At 44.4% G+C, this 17336-nt stretch overlaps 1 protein-coding gene across 1 annotated transcript; it reads right to left on the bottom strand.

Annotated features, from left to right (window-relative positions):
- On the bottom strand, nt 1-17313 carry mdh1b (malate dehydrogenase 1B, NAD (soluble)). The gene is made up of 9 exons (XM_061889750.1): nt 17153-17313; nt 15730-15842; nt 12902-13036; nt 12689-12831; nt 12456-12624; nt 6899-7238; nt 6699-6840; nt 4923-5098; nt 1-660 (listed from the first exon to the last, which is right to left on the bottom strand). The coding sequence occupies exons 1-9, from the start codon at nt 17172-17174 to the stop codon at nt 392-394; spliced, it is 1509 nt and encodes a 502-aa protein (XP_061745734.1). The 5' UTR covers nt 17175-17313; the 3' UTR covers nt 1-391.
- Between the last annotated feature and the right edge of the window lie 23 nt (nt 17314-17336).

Below are 17336 nucleotides of genomic sequence, written 5' to 3' on the forward strand. Positions count from 1 at the left end.
GACACACATTTGAATGTTTCAGGTTAAAAGTCAATATTTTCCTACTAAAGGAATAAATGTTTTGCTATGTCCTCATTTTCAATACAACGCAACTGTAAAAAATGTTCATAACATCGGAGGCTAGCAGTTTGTGTTTTGTGGTAGTGTGCTTACAATTATGCTTCATAAAACTTGCTGAATTGTAAACTTAAAAAAAGGATTATATTTTCTAATTTCTCTTTTTTCCACCAAAGTACTCAGTTTGATCTTTTACATCTTGAGAGCTATTCAAAAGACCACGTTTCACTGGATAAGCAGGTTTATTGGACGCAAACGGGTAAATAAAAACTGCAGCTCCACATGTGAAAGTCAGAGAATAAAAGAACAAACTGAAACAAAACAAAAAGTCACGTCATGGTTTTTGTTCCACGCTGACACCTTCGGTTTCTTCACCTCCTGGGCTCTCCTGCGAGGACATCTTTTTCCTGCGAGGAACATCTGTTACCACAAAGTGCTTCTTGCCATCTTGTCCTGTATTTACTCGCCTGAGTTCACTTGCAGAAAGAAGAAGTTTCTGCTTCAGATCATCCCCGACTGTGACGTCAGGCACCACGGACCAGAGCCCATCTGCGAAGGTCACCGGAACTGAAAGGACCACGTCGCCAGCGAGGTCGTAATGGCCTGCAAGCGTCACTTTAGCTCAGTGGAAACATCCATCCATCCATCCATTTTCTACCGCTTATTCCCTTTTGGGTCACGGGGGGCGCTGGTGCCTATCTCAGCTACAATCGGGCGGAAGGCGAGGTACACCCTGGACAAGTCACCACCTCATCACAGGGCCAACACAGATAGACAACATTCACACACTAGGGACCATTTAGTGTTGCCAATCAACCTATCCCCAGGTGCATGTCTTTGGAGGTGGGAGGGGCCTATCCCCAGGTGCATCTCTTTGGAGGTGGGAGGGGCCTATCCCCAGGTGCATGTCTTTGGAGGTGGGAGGGGCCTATCCCCAGGTGCATCTCTTTGGAGGTGGGAGGGGCCTATCCCCAGGTGCATGTCTTTGGAGGTGGGAGGGGCCTATCCCCAGGTGCATGTCTTTGGAGGTGGGAGGGGCCTATCCCCAGGTGCATGTCTTTGGAGGTGGGAGGGGCCTATCCCCAGGTGCATGTCTTTGGAGGTGGGAGGAAGCCGGAGTACCCGGGGAGAACATGCAAACTCCACACAGAAAGATCCCGAGCCCGGGATTGAACCCAGGACTACTCAGGACCTTCGTATTGTGAGGCAGACGCACTAACCCCTCTGCCACCGTGAAGCCCTCAGTGAAAATACTCTGCTTTCATTTCTTGAGCGGGGCCGACCCCTGCCTTTAGCACACTATGCCTTTGTTTGGCACCACAACGTTTGGGGGTCCACATGATCACCATCAATATTGAGTTGACAAGGGTGTAGCCCGCCTTCCACCCGTGTGCAGCTGGGTTAGGCTCCAGCGACCCCGAGAGAGACAAGCGGTGGAAAAATGGATGGAAGTTTGTTTGGTCTGGCAGCAATTATAATTGCCAAGTTAGCAACATGTCAAACATTTATGTCCATATTAAAAAAATGCCCGTAGTATTTAAGTTTATATTGTAGCTAAAACTTTTCCCCCAAAATATGTCTTGAGAAAAAAAAATTAAATTGTATATTTTTCCCATTTATTGTGTTTTATTACCTTTAAATCAATGCCGAAGCCAAGCAGTTTGGAATTGATTTTTGTGCGGTAGGAAATATCAAACACTTTCCCTTCCCTCCTTGGAAACATGTTATATAGAACACAGGCCAAAAGGTTGGACACACCTTCACCTCCTTCAATGCGTTTTCTCAATTTTCACGACTGTTTACATTGTAGATTGTCACATCAAAACTATGAATGAACACACGTGGAGAAAGGTGAAATAACTGAAAACATGTTATATATTCCAGTTTCTTCAAAATAGCCACCCTTATCTCTGATTACTTATTTTTGCACACTCTTGGCATTCTCTCCATGAGCTTCAAGAGGTAGTCACCTGAAATGGTTTTCCCTTCACAGGTGTGCTTGAGCTCATTGAGAGAATACCAAGTGTGTAAAATATGTTAATTCTTAATATCGAATTAAAATACATTTTAACTGTATTTTTGTTGGAGTTGTATTTAATGCACACACTCGGGCTCTCATTGGAAAATCTGCTCCTGGTTAAGGAGACCAATACAGTAAAACTTTGTGTATGGCTGTTAATTAGTTGGCTGTAGTTCATTTTCATGAAGTAGGAAGTAATAATGGAGTATTTTTGCAGTCGACGTTGGTGCAGATGATTCTGCATTTTCTCAGGAAGTTAATGATTACTATGGTTGAAAACAGGGGGTTCCTAACATTATTTACCTCAGTGCCCAATTTTTCCCACTCAAATATTAACACTAAATACAAGCGGTAGAAAATGGTAATCTTATTTTTTATTCTAATCGTATTCAAGAATTATATCTAGCCTCCTTGTAGTTTACTGCACAGTGCTAAAATGAATAAATTCTAGGTTAATTAAAAATAATATTTTTTACTAAGTGTCAAAATTGAAGTGCAAATAAAAATACAGTTTTGCCACTTAAGTCATATTTTTTGCGCTTAAGTTTGACTTTAACTAGGTTGTGAGGTCAAACCCCGGCCGAGTCATACCAAAGACTATAAAAATGGGAGCCATTACCTCTCTGCTTAGCACTCAGCATCAAGGCTTGGAATTGGGGGTTAAATCACCAAAAATTATTACTGGGCGCGTCACCGCTGCTGCCCACTGCTCCCCTCACCTCCCAGGGGGTGATCAAGGGTGATGGGTCAAATGCAGAGGACAAATTACACCACACTTGGTGTGTGTGTGTGTGTGTGTGTGTGTGTGTGTGTGTGTGTGACAATCATTGCTACTTTAACTTCTTTAGCACCAGACTTCTTTTTGGGGTTTTTTGTCAGTACTGCCACATGTGGTGGAAAAGTGTATTACAAGTGAGTCCCGCTGTGGCATATACACTATATTGACAAAAGTATTTGGCCACCTGCCTTGACTCACATATGAACTTGAAGTGCCATCCCATTCCTGACTCATAGGCTTCAATATGGCACATTGGTGAGGTCACACACTGATGTTGGTGGAGAAGGCCTGGCTCGTAGTCTCTGTTCTAATTCATCCCAAAAGTGTTCTATCGGGTTCAGGTCAGGACTCTGCACAGGCCAGTCAAGTTGATCCACACCAGACTCTGTCATCCATGACTTTATGGACTTTGCTTTGTGCACTGGTGCACAGTCATGTTGGAAGAGGAAGGGGCCCGCTCTAAACTGTTCCCACAAGGTTGGGAGCATGGAATTGTTCAAAATGTTTTGTTATCCTGTAGCAGTCAAAGTTCCTTTTCACTGGAACTAAGGGGCCAAGCCCAACTCCTGAAAAACAACCCCACACCATAATTCCTTCTCCACCCAATTTCACACTCGGCACAAAGCAGTCCGAAATGTAGCATTCTCCTGGCAACATCCAAGCCCAGACTGATCCATCAGATTGCCAGATGGAAAAGAGTGATTCATTACGCCAGAGAAAGTGTCTCCACTGCTCTAGAGTCCAGTGGCGATGTCCTTTACACCACTGCATCCCACGCTTTGCATTGGACTTGGTGATGTACGGCTTAGATGCAGCTGCTCGGCCATTGAAACCCATTTCATGAAGCTCTCTGCGTACTGTACGTGGGCTAATTAGAAGGTCACATGAAGTGTGGAGCTCTGTCGCAACTGAAAGCAGAAAGTCGCCGACCTTCTTGCACTATATGCGCTTCAGCATCCGTTGACCCCCCTCTTGTCAGTTTATGTGGCCTACCGCTTTGTGCCTGAGTTGCTGTTGTTCCCAAACTCTTCCAAATTTCACCACTGGATTTGTTGCACAGGTCTACCGTCCAAAAGCAAAACCCAGTAACTCAATTTTGGTCAAAACTGAGCTGATAATAATTTTGGAGTTCCTTGGTGATATGCTTTACATTAGTGGATGCGATATTGTCATTTGTTCCGTAAGTAAGCTATTACGCGCATGGCAGGACCTAGCAACTACCACAGAAAAACCTAGTATCTCAAGGGAGCAATCGGCGCTTCTTTGTCAGTCGCCTTATTGTCTTTAATGAGACATTTGCAGGAATGGGGGCCGACTATGTGATATTATGGCAGGAGGGGATATTTGGAAGATTGGCCCAGGACCTTGCAAGCACCTTCATTAAATGTATTCTTCTTGATTCTTCCCCTTGCATACTCTTTTGGGAAGATAACTGTGGAGGTCAAAATAAAAACTGGACGCTGTACACGGCTCTTGGCCAATGTGCAAACGCAGAATGGGGCCCACCCGAGATTGTGATCAAATATCTGGAGAAAGGGCACACGTTCATGAGAGCAGATTCAATCCATGGCTCAATCGGCAAGAAAATGAAAGCTCCAGAAAACATCTATACTATACGTTTGATGACTTTGTTGATCTTTGTAAGACAGCATCAAGATAGATTGCTTTTCCTTTGTTTTCTCAAAATCAGCTAGAAGTGAGTTACTAGGTTTTGCCTTTGGACGGGAGAGGTGGCATCCAATGACAGTTCCACGCTGGAAATCACTGAGAGCGGCCCATTCTTTCACAAATGTTTGTAGAAACAGTCTCCATGCCTAAGTGCTTGATTTGATACGCCAAGTCCTGCGATGAGGTGGCGACTTGTCCAGGGTGCACCCCGCCTTCCGCCCGATTGTAGCTGAGATTGGCGCCAGCGACCCCAAAAGGGTATAAACGGTAAAAAATGGATGGATGGCCGGGCCAAGTCATTAAGACAGTGATCATTTGGGTGGGTGGCCAAATACTTTTGGCAAAATGCTGGCCCAACAATGAATATTGTTCAGAAAAACTGGTTTAAAAAGTCCGCACCTGTGCACAGTACCCCCACGGAATACACCTGATCCGGAATAGAGGCCCCGTTCCAAGCCTTCAGGAGGGTGAGGACCCCGTTGGCAGTTGACATGTCAGCTCCACGGCAAGTCTTTGAAACAACAGCTTGCTGCCGACTGTGCACCAAGTCCAGGAAGGTGGTCTCCAGCCATTCACTAAACAACAGAAGAAAGAGGTTGGCAATCAGATGGAAACATACAAGGCTCCGAATGTCAGCATTTATTGGGAAATATAATCAGTGCGCAAATAGACTTGAACCTGCTTCTCATCCTGTGCCCCCCCAGGCCCCCCAATTAGAACCCATGTGCCCCCCATGGGTGACAGTCCCACATGTAAACTCACAGTGTGCATTCTTGATGAAATAATCTTTCACATGAGCACAATAAATGCACTATATGTTTGTATTTTGTCATTTAATATACATCTTTCTCTAAAACATTTCTAACGGTTCAGTTTAAGCATTTTTATCTGAAACATTACCCCAGCAGGCACAAAAATCAATTATACGTACACATACTTGCCAACACTCCCGGATTTTACGTGAGACTCCTGAAATTCAGCGCTTCTCCTGAAATTCTCCCAAAAATTGCGGACCTGAGTGAGGACAGCCTGTTTTCACGTCCGCTTTCCCACAATATAAACAGCGTGTCTGCCCAATGACGTTATAACTGTAAAATGATCGAGGGCCAGTTCTTGGTTTCTTATGTGGGTTTATTGTTAGGCAGTTTCATTAACGTCCTCCCAGCGCGGTAACAACACACAACAACAGCAGTCACGTTTTCATCTACCGTAAAGCAGTTCATCTGCCGTAAACAGCAATGTTGTGACACTCTTAAACAGGACAATACTGCCATCTACTGTACATGAATACATGACAATAACATCTACGGCTTTTAGATAGTGCAGTGCAAAACTGTGCACACAACAAGGAGACGAAGATGGAAGATTCCAGACTCTAGTGCATTTGATGAAAGCACTTTTGTGCGTGCCACACAGCAATGCATCATCAGAGAGGGTGTTCAGCATGGTTAGAGAAATAGTGACAGAGAATAGAACAAGGATGGACAATTCAACCCTTAACTCAACAATGAGTAGATGAGTGTTGTGTGTGTGTGTATGTGTAAATAAATGAACACTGAAATTCAAGTATTTCTTATATATATATATATATATATATTTCTTGATTGGATTATCCAGAGAATAGTGCTCGATACCGTGGTAGAGCGCAATATGTAGGTGTGGGAAAAATCACACCTATATATATATATATATATATATATATATATATATATATATATATATATATATATATATATATATATATATATATATATATATAAGAAATACTTGACTTTCAGTGAATCCATCCATCCATCCATCCATTTCCTACCGCTTATTCCCTTTGGGGTCGCGGGTGCCTATCTCTGCTACAATCGGGCAGTAGGCGGTGTACACCCTGGACAAGTCGCCACCTCATCGCAGGTGAATTCTAGCTGTAAATATACTCCTCCCCTCTTAACCACGCCCCACGCCCCACCCCTGACCACGCCCCCACTTCCCAAAATCAGTGGTCTCAAGGTTGGCAAGTTTGCTTGTGCCTGCCGGGACACTTTATTAATGATTTCAAACTTATTTCACAGCATTCGTCTGTTTTAAATGAACATGTTCAACTTCAACACAATTTGCTACCAAAATTGCATTTTTTTAGTTGATGCTCCAGCGCTTGTATTGAATGTGGTTTATTTTCTTACTGACTTGTCGTAGATGATCTCAAGGACGGGCTGGAAAAAGAAAGGCGGTCCTTTGACGGGGCCGTCGTAATTAAAAACCTTTGCCCTCTGCAGGTCGAGGTGGAAGCTGCCTCCCACGTCTCCCCACACGATGACGTCGCTCACTTCTAAAGGAGACGTGGCATGAAACAAACACCCTGAAGCCGAGGAGCCTGTAAGCCTTACCTGAGGTCCTCACTTTCAGCTTGTTCGCAATGGCAGCTCGGGCTTTATTCTCCAGCTGGGTTGCCATGGCAACAATACGGCTCTTGTCAATAGAGCATGCGTCCAGGAGGAAGGAGCACCTGAGGTTGACAAGCGAGTCGCTGGACACGATCACCTTCACCTCCGCCTTTGCCTTGGCTCCGATCAGCTGTCCATATTGGGAGTACAGGTCTGCTACTGCCTTTATGTTCAATGCTTCCTCCTGGTCCGTCCAGGGATCCTCTCGAGACCAGCCCTCATCCAGCAGGAGGATGATGTCAGCGTCCTGGAAGGCATCTTTGAGATCCGTGTGGATGGTCACCTGAATATGCATGAAGTAACATGGAGGTGAGATGGTTAGGAATGCATGAAGAATTGAAGCTGCAAACAACATTAAAGGGGCCCTCGCACCAGCTAGCACCTCATGCCAGTGTCCTTCCCCATGCCGAGACCCGCCATCAAACATTGGCCTTTGTGGAAGGATGTTACCACTGCTACACTTTTCCACCACAGGGGGGGGCATACTGGTCTTGATACACTATATTGCCAAAAGTCTTTGGCCACCCATCAAAATGATGAGAACCAGGTGTCCTAATCACTTGGCCCGGCCACAGGTGTCCTCATTACTTGGCCCGGCCACAGGTGTCCTCATCACTTGGCCCGGCCACAGGTGTCCTAATCACTTGGCCCGGCCACAGGTGTCCTAATCACTTGGCCCGGCCACAGGTGTATCAAATCAAGCACTTAGGCATGGAGATTGAAAAGAATCGGCCACTCTCAGTGATTTCCAGCGTGGAACTGTCATTGGATGCCACCTGTGCAACAACAAATCCAGTCGTGAAATTTCTTCACTCCTAAATATTCCAAAGTCAACTGTGGGCTTTATTATAAGAAAATAGAAGAGTTTGGGAACAACAGCAACTCAGCCTCCAAGTGGTAGATCACGTAAACTGACAGAGAGGGGTCAGAGGATGCTGAGGCGCACAGTGCAAAGACTTTCTGCACAGTCAGTTGCTACAGAAATACAAACTTCATGCGACCTTCCAATTAGCCCACGTACAGTACGCAGAGAGTATCTAAGCCATACATCACGGAGTCCAATGCAAAGCGTGGGATGCAGTGGTGTGAAGCATGTCGCCACTGGACTCGAGAGCAGTGGCGACACCTTCTCCCGAGTGACCAATCACGCTTTTCCATCCGGCAATCTGATGGTTAAGTCTGGGTTTGAAAGTTGCCAGGAGAACGCTACACATAGGAAATTTGGTGGAGGAGGAATTATGGTGTGGTGTTGTTTTTCAGGAGTTGGGCTTGGCCCCTTGGTTCCGGTGAAATGAACTTTGAATGCTCCAGGATACCAAAACATTTTGGACAATTCCATGGTCCCAACCTGGTGCGAACAGTTTGGAGCGAGCCCCTTCCTCTTCCAACATGACTAATAATAATAATAATGGATTAGATTTATATCGCGGTTTTCTATTGTTATATACTCAAAGCGCTCACAGAGAAGTGGGAACCCATCATTCATTCACACCTGGTGGTGGTAAGCTACATCTGTAGCCACAGCTGCCCTGGGGTAGACTGACGGAAGCGTGGCTGCCAGTTTGCACCTACGGCCCCTCCGACCACCACCAATCATTCATTCATCATTCATTCACCAGTGTGAGCGGCACCGGAGGCAACGGGTGAAGTGTCCTGCCCAAGGACACAACGGCAGCGACTTTGATGTCCATAGGTGGGAAGCGAACCTGCAACCCTCAGGTTTCTGGCACGGCGGCTCTACCCACTACGCCATGCCGCCCCCATGACTGTGCACCAGTGCACAAAGCAAGGTCCATAAAGACTTGGATGACAGAGTCTGGTGTGGATGAACTTGACTGGCCTGCACAGAGTCCTGACCTGAACCTAATAGAACACCTTTGGGATGAATTAGAATGGAGACTGAGAGCCAGGCCTTCTCCACCAACATCAATGTGTGACCTCACCAATGCACTTTAGGAAGAATGGTCAAAAATTCCTATAAAGACACTCCACTACCTTGTGGACAGCCTCCCCAGAAGAGTTGAAGCTGTAGTAGCTGCAAAAGGTGGACCGAGATCTCATTGAACCCTATGGGTTAGGAATGCTTCAAGGTCACGTGTGAGTCAAGGCATGTGGCCGAATACTTTTGGCAATAAAGTGTACCAACAGACTCCAACCTTGAAGCCTTACATCAGTCTGGAAGGAGATGTGATCATTTCAAGTGAAGTGACGACAGTTTAATTGGTGATGGCGAGGAGCAGTTTTTACGGGCAGGCTCCTCCCACTACGAATAGGCACCAGTGTGCAGGACCCATCTGGCATCTCAGAATGTTATCATCCTCATTTCTACCAATTTCAATCAACCGGAATTTGTGGAGCCGTGTTATAAATGTGGCAAGTTTTGTGGTGAAGCATCAGATCAAAGTTTGGCGCCATGCCGCGTTCACGTCCTACGGCGTCGCAATTTAGCATCGCCTACATTTTTAGTGTCTGTCATTTTAACCCCGGCTCATTTGGTCTAAGTCCCGAGGAGGCGTTCCTTAAAATACAACGCCCCTTTTTGGCCTAAAAACGGCCGACGGATGCCAAGATGGCCGACTTCGTGTTTGTTTTTAAATATGGGTTCCTGGAACTTTTCCGTGCGTCCTGTCATGATGGACGTCTCCAACCATTTCTGTGACAATCTGGAGGCGGGGGCTAAATGTTTTGTCATTTTCATTCAATTTCATTCATTGAATATTTGGGCAGATCTAATGGGCCTGGATGTGGTGTCCATCCTGGCCAGATCTTCCTCAATGGATGTTTTTTTTGTTTATAAATCACCTACTCAGTGGCCTAGTGGTTAGAGTGTCCGCCCTGAGATCAATCAATCAATCAATCAATGTTTACTTATATAGCCCTAAATCACTAGTGTCTCAAAGGGCTGCACAAACCACTACCACATCCTCGGTAGGCCCACAGAAGGGCAAGGAAAACTCACACCCAGTGGGACGTCGGTGACAATGATGACTATGAGAACCTTGGAGAGGACGAAAGCAATGGATGTGGAGCGGGTCTAACATGATACTGTGAAAGTTCAATCCATAATGGATCCAACACAGTCGCAAGAGTCCAGTCCAAAGCGGATCCAACACAGCAGCGAGAGTCCCGTTCACAGCGGAGCCAGCAGGAAACCATCCATCCCAAGCGGAGGCGGATCAGCAGTGCAGAGATGTCCCCAACCGATACACAGGCGAACAGTACATGGCCACTGGATCGGACCGGACCCCCTCCACAAGGGAGAGTGGGACATAGGAGAAAAAGAAAACAAACAGCAGATCAACTGGTCTAAAAAGGGAGTCTATTTAAAGGCTAGAGTATAGATGGGTAGGTTGTGAGTTCAAAACCCGGCCGAGTCATACCAAAGACTATAAAAAATGAGACCCATTACCTCCCTGCTTGGCACTCAGCATCAAGGCTTGGAATTGGGGGTTAAATCACCAAAAATGATTCCCGGGCGCGGCCACCACTGCTGCTCACTGCTCCCCTCACCTCCCAGGGGGTGATCAAGGGTGATGGGTCAAATGCAGAGAATAAGTTCACCACACCTAGTGTGTGTGTGACTATCATTGGTACTTTAACTTTAACTTACTCTGGTTCACGCTTATTTGAGTTATTTTGTGTGTCTGGACTGCAGTGGCTACAGTTTGTGGTGGCAGGACATCATTGCTGTGTTGGTTTCTAGAGCCAACACAAGTCTGGGTTTGAAAAAAAAAAGCCTTCAAGGATCTGAGGCTACCTGAACTCATCACTTTGGGGGAATGTCCGGCCATTTTAAAAGATGGAGAAGCTGTTTCTATTGGGCACTGTACTTGTCTTTCAGTTTTTTTTATGCTACTGTTTTTTGTTGTTCTTATATTCATCCATCCATCTTCTTCCGCTTAACCGAGGTCAGGTCGCGGGGGCAGCAGCCTAAGCAGGGAAGCCCAGATTTCCCTCCCCCCAGCCACTTGGTCCAGCTCTTCCCGGGGGATCCCGAGGTGTTCCCAGGTCAACCAGGAGACATAGTCTTCCCAACGTGTCCTGGGTCTTCCCCGTGGCCTCCTGCCGGTCAGACGTGGCCAAAACACCTCCCTCGAGAGGCGTTCGGGTGGCATCCTGACCAGATGCCCGAACCACCTCATCTGGCTCCTCTCGATGTGGAGGAGCAGCAGCTTTACTTTGAGTTCCTCCAGGATGGCAGAGCTTCTCACCCTATCTCTAAGGGAGAGACCCGTCACCCGGTGGAGGAAACTCATTTTGACCGCTTGTACCCGTGATCTTTCCTTTCGGTCATGACCCAAAGCTCATGACCATAGGTGAGGATGGGAACATAAAGAGCTTTGCCCTCCGACTCAGGTCCTTCTTCACCACAACGGATGGATACAACGTCCGCATTACTGGACCTCCATCTCACCATCCACTCTTCCCTCTGGTCCACAGTTCCACGACCAGGACCAAAACCACACTGTTCCTCCTGAATCCGAGGTTGGACTATCCGACGTAGCCTCCTCTCCAGTACACCTGAATAGACCTTGCCAGGAAGGCTGAGGAGTGTGATCCCACCATAGTTGGAACACACCCTCCGGTCATCCATCCATCCATCCATTTCTACCGCTTATTCCCTTTCGGGGTCGCGGGGGGCGCTGGCGCCTATCTCAGCTACAATCGGGCGGAAGGCAGGGTACACCCTGGACAAGTCGCCACCTCATCACAGGGCCAACACAGACAGACAACATTCACACACTAGGGACCATTTAGTGTTGCCAATCAACCTATCCCCAGGTGCATGTCTTTGAGGTGGGAGGGGCCTATCCCCAGGTGCATGTCTTTGGAGGTGGGAGGGGCCTATCCACAGGTGCATGTCTTTGAGGTGGGAGGGGCCTATCCCCAGGTGCATGTCTTTGGAGGTGGGAGGGGCCTATCCCCAGGTGCATGTCTTTGGAGGTGGGAGGGGCCTATCCCCAGGTGCATGTCTTTGGAGGTGGGAGGGGCCTATCCACAGGTGCATGTCTTTGAGGTGGGAGGGGCCTATCCCCAGGTGCATGTCTTTGAGGTGGGAGGGGCCTATCCCCAGGTGCATGTCTTTGGAGGTGGGAGGAGCCTATCCCCAGGTGCATGTCTTTGGAGGTGGGAGGAGCCTATCCCCAGGTGCATGTCTTTGGAGGTGGGAGGAAGCCGGAGTACCCGGAGGGAACCCACGCATTCACGGGGAGAACATGCAAACTCCACACGGTCCCGCTTCTTAAAGAGAGGAACCACCACCCCGGTCTGCCAATCCAGAGTTGTTCTTATATGTATTTATGAAACTTGGTTTTGGTGCCCTTTTTGCCAGGTCGTTTTTGTCAATTATATCTTGATCTCAACGAGTTTTTTGCCTGGGTAAATAGATAAAGAAAAATGAAATGAAATTGGAAAATGAGTGAGTTTTCGTGCATGTTGAGGGCTTAGAAAAAAATGTGGCGAAACATATAGCTGTGTTGCTGGGGCCCTGATTCTGTGCCTTATGGAGCAGAGGGAGAGCCAGGTCTTCAGTCTCCATCTTCACCGACTGCAGTTCCTCCTCATCGCCGTCCACGTCCAGGAGATGGAGACTGACGCTTGACGCTTGAGGCAAGACCTCCGCAGAGAGCAGACTGGGGATCAGCAAGTTGCATGTGGGGTTCAGGGCGCTGGGAGAGTCCAAATCACACCAGTCAGCCACAAGTCACACCAGGTAGCTTCCGTCCAGCTCACCTGCTGATCCATACGTGCTGCGGGTGGATAAGGCTGGCGTGATGCTGCTCCTCCTCAATAAGGTCCAGCTTGGTGACAAGGTTTTCTGCTGCAATGCTCAGCATCAACTCTTCGGCCATGTTGGATGTGACATCGTAGTACTTCTGTACGATATGACGGATTACATAACAGCAATGGACTTCTATGGCACTATTAAATGTGGTTGAGGCCGACCTGACAGTGCTCTAAAAAGTCACCAAAGCCCCCTAAGTAGACCCCTTTGCCACCTTGGTGCACCAGCTCTCTCCACACCAGGGGAGACTCTTCGTGGCTCCAGCTGTTCATCGTGCACGTTTCTTCCAGCCAGTCCTGATAAAAACACAACTTATACATTTCATATAATATTTTCGTAATTATATCATTATTATTTAGTCATTTCTCATTTCAATAAAAATTAAATATATTAAAAATAAATAATGTATTATTGTATAATATTATGCAACCATTATTCAATTACTATTATATATAATTAATGTAAACAATGCAAGCGCCCATTCCCTGCTGTTCTACAGCATGTGAATAATCCATCCAGTTTCTACCGCTTATTCCCTTTGGGGTCGCGGGGGGCGCTGGTGCCTATCTCAGCTACAATCGGGCGGAAGGCGTCGTACACCCTGGACAAGTCGCCACCTCATCGCAATACACTCAAGTGAATAATGATAATTGAATTCACCAATACTGTTAAAAAACGTTACCTCAACTTAAGAGTGTTTTGGAATAAAAGCTGTTTCATGGCTAGTTGTTAAATTTGAGTTACAAGCATCCCCGCCAATAGTTGGCGTAGCAAATGTGAGTGCGTGAACATTGTAAAACTTGCCTAAAACATCTGGTCTTACTCACTGGCATTAGCTTGTAACTATAAATGGACGTGAGACTTTTTTTCTCCTGGAGAAAGCGAGTGTGAAGGACGGTGCTGAGAAGAACAAGCAGATGGCATTCATTGAATTAAAATAATACATCTTCAACTGTGAGGGACAAGCAGTAGAAAATGGATGGATGGAAAACATGACCAAGCGTGTCACCAACTTGTTGAAGCAGTTTGAGCGTATTGCTGCTAGTGAAGCAGAATGAGTCCAACTAATGCCATCTGTGAGACTATGGAAAAGCTGCTGATGGTGTATTTGACCTAGAAGCAGCTGCAAGGAGAGACCGTAGAAGCCCACTCTTAAAATAAATGCTGTACATAAATATTTCATTACTTCATAAAACTACTGAAGTTGTTTGTAATACATTCTATAATTTTGTTCTTTACAGTATTTCTTACTAAGGAGTTAACTTTTATTTTTAAAAGGCATGTTACATGTTAAAATTGTGTTGTTCTGGTGGGAATGCGGGGCACGCACCAATTAAAGTTGATTTTAATTCATTTCAATGGGAAACATTGGTTTGAGATACAAGTGTTTTGAGTTCAGAGCTTCGTCACAGAACCAATTACGCTTGTAAGTTGAGGAACTAAAGCAGGGGTAGGGAACCTATGACTCTAGAGCCAGATGTGGCTCTTTTGATGACTGCATCTGGCTCTCAGATAAATTTTAGCTGACATTGCTTAACACGATAAGTAATGAATAAATCCGCTGGTAATCGCTATATCAAAAATAACGTTCAAAATATAAAACATTCTCATGCATTTTCATCCATCCATCCGGTTCCTACCGCACCTGTTCAAGAAGTCGCATTAATGGTAAGAAGTTTTTTATTTATTTTTGGCTAGCCTCAGAATAACAATGTTATTAAAAAGAATAAGAGACTTATTATACTCTAAAAATGTTGGTCTTACTTAAAAATGCACGCATATAGTTGTATTCAGTGTTAAAAAAAAAGAAGAAAAAAAAGGTTGTATGGCTCTCACAGGAATAATTTTTAAAATATTGGGCTTGTATGGCTCTCTCAGCCAAAAAGGTTCCCGACCCCTGTACTATAAGATCAACAAAATAATACAATTAATCAATTTATAACTTACTATGGTTTGAACAGTGGTTTAAAATGACTAAACAAAAGTCAAAACTAATGCAGTTTTATTTGGCTCTCATCTAAATCTTTTGAGACGGATCGATCCAAATATCACTCTCTCCAATCAGAATTAGGTTCAATAATAATTTCATTAACTTTGATATTTTCATAAGTATCAGCGTGTTTTCTTGTTGTTGTTGTTCATATTGAGTTGATGTTGTGCATCCTCCTGGGAAACAGAGTCCACTTCAATGGACTTTTGTGTTTTGCACAATCGAGCTTTTTCTTTCTCCAAAACTTGCAACTCTGACTCAATAAATACACGGTGAACAAATGTCCACTGCAGGGAACACTGGTACTAATAGTAGTGTAATAGTTACCAATAGCAGTTTTCGCTTTTGTTAACTTATTTTTCACTACGGCCTTTATTTTGTTTAAAGAAATGCTTAATAAAAACGAATCAGTGTACAATTTTGTCGAATAATTGTCACATTGTATTTTATTGTTGTATTGCAAAATTATTTATAAATACGTTGGTAGATATTTTGCTATTATTGTTATTCTGTGTTTTATTCTGAATATAATCATGATCAACAAATTAAAGGTAAAATCACAAAATCGTTCAAAGATCTTAAAAAAATTGCAAGTATCGTATCCATCCATCCATCCATTTTCTACCGCTTATTCCATTTGAGATCGCGGGGGGCGCCGGTGCCTATCTCAGCTAAAATCGGGCGGAAGGCGGCGTACACCCTGGACAAGTCGCCCCCTCCTCGCTGGGCAAAGTAGCGTATTAGTATCGGCAATACTGGTCCAGGGTTTTGTATATGATTGATATCAAAATGTGCAGTGCTGTATCGCCCAATCCTGTACTACAGTATATAAATACAAAAATATCAACAATGTGACGATATGAATAGCACGGCAACACTCACGCAGATATATCTGACAACAAAGTAAAATCTCGTCATGCTAGTGCCTGTATCGATCTGATACTGAGACCACCCATGATCGACACAGTGGACATTTGGATCGATCAACCCACACCCTACCTTCCATTCATCTGGGAGGATTGACATCTTGTGAATTCTGAAGTTCGGCAAAGAATTCTGTAATCTGTCCGCCAAAAGTTCTGCTTTGGCATAATAAGGGCAGTCTGTTTTGCCTGCCAAGAAAAAAAAGATATCATTTCAATATTTCTTTAAAGTAATGTGGTTTAACGTTGAGTAACAGACTGGGAGTCAAATATATTGTACATACAAATACACATACTGTATACTCACATACACGCCATTATTCATACATGCATACATACATACATACATAGGTACCTACGCTCCCGCATACATACACAAATACAGTACATACCTACATACTCCAAGTTCGTACATCCACATGCACATTCACTGTACAAACATACATATACACATACATGTACATATACATTCACTGTACAAACATACATATACACACACTGTACATATACATTCACTGTACAAACATACATAGACACATACATGTACATATACATTCACTGTACAAACATACATATACACACACTGTACATATACATTCACTGAACAAACATAAATATACACATACTGTACATATACATTCACTGTACAAACATACATATACACATACTGTACATATACAAGTACACATACATACATACACTCATGCACATAATCACGTTTCATTAAACATACATTAACGTTGTTGCCCTAGGGTAAACTGGGTACCACATGGCACACTGACAAAGCTTAACCTATTGTTACTATAACAATCTACAAGGTTAATAATATAGGTTGCCTCTCTTTCTTCCCCTCCATTTTTCGGTATTCATTTCATATCTCTAGTTATTATTACGTATATGTACTGTTGCATTTGAACAACTGTAAGTTTGATAATAGAGGTAAATTATTGGTATTGTTCATGATCAATAGCACTATTTCTATTGGTATTTGCAATGCTACATGTGTAGTGTAATAATGCTCATTGTCATTTCTATGTTATTATTTATTTTGCTAACTGCTTCTTTGCTATCACTTTTACCATCATATTTGTACATATTGTATGTGCTGATGTTGTTCTATTGTTGTTGTTGTGTTTGCTGTTATTGTTTTTGTCTCTTTGTCTAATCCCCCTCTTATCCCCACAATTTCCCCCTCTTATCCCCACAATTTCCCCCTCTGTCTTCCTTTTTTTCTCTTTCTATCCCCTCTTGTTCTGGCCCGGCTGCACCAAATGATAATATAAATACATTTAATAAAGTCAAATACAAAAAGGCAACAAGAGAAGTATCCTGCACTTCTCTTTTGTAAAGTCAATCTGAACAGCCGATATGGGCATCTACATCTACATCTACATCTACATCTACATCTACATCAACTATATGATTTGCCTGAGAAGATGGACAGGACACACACACAAAAATAAAAAAATAAAAAATAAAACGTTGAGTAACAGACCTACCGGCCAGCACAAACTTTGCCATTTTATGGAACAAGTGTAGTTTCAAGGCCTTCACAATTCAATGTCGTTCTTTTAACATAATGTAAACACTAGGTAGGTGAATTGTCCAAATGTTGACGCTCAAGTTTTAGCTTGAGGTGTACAGTACGTTGCTAAGTAACGAGGGATTTTAACAGTGCGCATG

The sequence above is a fragment of the Nerophis ophidion genome, linkage group LG27 (genome assembly GCF_033978795.1).
Source record: "Nerophis ophidion isolate RoL-2023_Sa linkage group LG27, RoL_Noph_v1.0, whole genome shotgun sequence".
NCBI classification, from domain to species: Eukaryota; Metazoa; Chordata; class Actinopteri; order Syngnathiformes; family Syngnathidae; genus Nerophis; species Nerophis ophidion.

What these genes read in the sequence shown, in the direction of transcription:
- mdh1b (XM_061889750.1), bottom strand. Translation starts at nt 17,174, where the DNA reads ATGGCAAAGTTTGTGCTGGCCG. An exon ending in GGCAAAGTTTGTGCTGGCCG is followed by an intron (nt 15,843 to 17,152) that starts GTAGGTCTGTTA and finishes TTTTCTTGGCAG; the next exon opens with GCAAAACAGACTGCCCTTAT. An exon ending in CTCTCCCTCTGCTCCATAAG is followed by an intron (nt 7,239 to 12,455) that starts GCACAGAATCAG and finishes ATGCATATTCAG; the next exon opens with GTGACCATCCACACGGATCT.